Here is a 2,286-nt window from a genome sequence, read left to right as displayed (position 1 = left end):
CTAGATACTAGATAACATCCATTATACAAGAAAAAACGTATGTGTTTGTCTATATATATATATATACATACACAAATATATATATATATATATATATATATATATATATATATTTATAAAATTGAGATTAATTTAACTAGCTTGAGATATCTTTCTATATCATTTATACTTTGATAGAAGGACATAGGCTCATTTCATCACACGGTGAGGACTCCCTTTTGTATTGTTTTATTTTATTCAGAATTGAATAGCTTATTGAAATCTAAATCTTATGAATTATGAAAATCAAATATCTTATTATTCATATGCTTTTATACCTTTCTCTGAAATCAAATAACAATCTATGAAAAACATTAAACAATATCAACATTAAGGGACTAATAATAAGTTTCATAACCAATTCCATCTAATGCAAAAATTGAATGGCTAAATAAACTTTATTTTGTGTTCTATTATTAAAAGAATTGCACAATAAAGTTGCAGGCATATAAAAAATATCATTTTCAACTTCTCATGTCTTTCTTAATTCTTTGTTTGTATTATTTTTCTAACTTTTTAATTGCCTTTCTCTAATCTCTTTCAGCCTTCCCTTAAACTTTCTATAATTTATATTTTAGAATATACATTTAGAAATACAAAATTTGTATTTTGAATTCTGTTATTCAGAATGTATTTTTTATTTTACATTTTGGAATGCACAATTTAAAATATTGTATTTCAGAATATATAATTCAAAATACAATCAAAGGGGTTAGGGTTTTGACACAATTCCTCANCACCCTTATTTATGATATCTCAGGAAGGCATTTCTTTGCAGAAGAGTGGTTCAGCATAACAGACAGCGAGATGGGAACAAAGGCAAAGAAAGCTATGAAGAAGAACATGAAAATGGCTTCCTCTAACCAGCCATCTCAGGGTGGTGATTTTTTGGTATGTTGATAAGTCTGATTCTAAGTGCTCTCTTTTCAGTTTACTTTTCCTTTATTTTTCAATTTATTGTGTCAATGTGGTGCTTAATTTTGTTTCTGAATCGGTAAAGCCCTTGGAAGGTGGTCCTGCTCGCAAGATCGCTGAACAGAAGCTGCCGGAGAATACTTCCACGGTATTGCATGTGTCCAGGATTCCGCACNGATTCTATGAGAAGGAGATGGAAGGTGCTCAGATTTTCTTTCTGGTTTTTTATTGATTTTGTGGAGTGTGTTTACAGTTGCATTTTGTAGGTTATTTTGGGCAATTTGGAACTATCAAGAGGTTGAGAATCGCCAGAAATAAAAAGGTTAGGGCTTGCATGTTAACTTGTCTCCTTTAATGTCCATGCTTGTTATTATTTGCATACTGTGATTGTGTATCAACTTGAGAATTGTGGCATACTTTGTTCATTCTGGTTTATTTACTAATGTAGTTAATTTGACGGTTGATTCAGTGATTATGTTTGTATAATATTTTATTCTGGTGGCTAGGTGTGTGACGTGCACTATTGTGCTTGCGCACATGTTTATTGGTTATCATCAGGATAGATAATGCACCCCAAAGAGTTGTCAATTTTGACATAATGCAATGTATGGTTGTATGGCGAAAAATTACTTTTCTNGTCTCATGCTCTATTTGTTCATGAGTGGTCTTAATTTAAGAAAATGTTCCAATGAAGAATATCAATTGTGTCGNTAATAGTTATGAGTTTCTCATAGAAGTTGAAGCCTCTGTAATCAATCAATATTGTAGTAATTTTGCTTTTGTTTGGTCCTTACATTTTGAAAAAAGCTACGGGTTTTCAACCATCAAGATATTTGTTTCATTAAATACTTTGGGTCTGCAATATTTGTTTGTTGTTACCGTTTTAGGGATGATGGATATTGGTTTTAGTTGATTGATACTGACAAAATATGTTTCTTGTTCTTTTACAGACAGGAAAATCAAGACATTTTGGGTACATAGAATTTGAATCTCCTGAGGTATTTGTTGTCTCTGCAGATTAATTGATTGNCTTATGACATGACAATTTTTAGTGCTATTGTGTTTGTATTAAAATTCAATTTCCATGTTTTAATAGTGCCTTGATTTGTAGGTAGCGAAAATTGTAGCTGATACTATGCACAATTATCTCCTTTTTGAGCACCTTCTCCAAGTTCATGTTGTACCTCCAGAGCATGTTCATTCAAGATTGTAAGTTATTAATTAATATTTTTCCGGATCTATTTCCTTTTAAGGAGTCCATTGTATGTTTATCTTAATTGTAGACCTTAGTGTCTAACCATCATTTTTCTTTTCACTCCTTTCTTTACACGT

At 30.9% G+C, this 2,286-nt stretch overlaps 1 protein-coding gene across 1 annotated transcript; it reads left to right on the top strand.

Annotated features, from left to right (window-relative positions):
* The first annotated feature begins 724 nt into the window (after positions 1-724).
* LOC106780745 (uncharacterized RNA-binding protein C1827.05c-like) lies at positions 725-2,219 on the top strand. Its single transcript, XM_014669055.2, has 5 exons — positions 725-930; positions 1,040-1,154; positions 1,221-1,276; positions 1,905-1,952; positions 2,066-2,219. Exons 1-5 carry the CDS (start codon positions 847-849, stop codon positions 2,165-2,167), a joined length of 405 nt encoding a protein of 134 aa, XP_014524541.1. The 5' UTR covers positions 725-846; the 3' UTR covers positions 2,168-2,219.
* The last annotated feature ends 67 nt before the right edge of the window (positions 2,220-2,286 follow it).

Source organism: Vigna radiata, unplaced genomic scaffold (genome assembly GCF_000741045.1).
Source record: "Vigna radiata var. radiata cultivar VC1973A unplaced genomic scaffold, Vradiata_ver6 scaffold_1282, whole genome shotgun sequence".
Lineage (NCBI taxonomy): Eukaryota > Viridiplantae > Streptophyta > Magnoliopsida > Fabales > Fabaceae > Vigna > Vigna radiata.
Note: the sequence above shows the minus strand (reverse complement) of the source record. Positions and strands in the feature narration are given on the sequence as shown.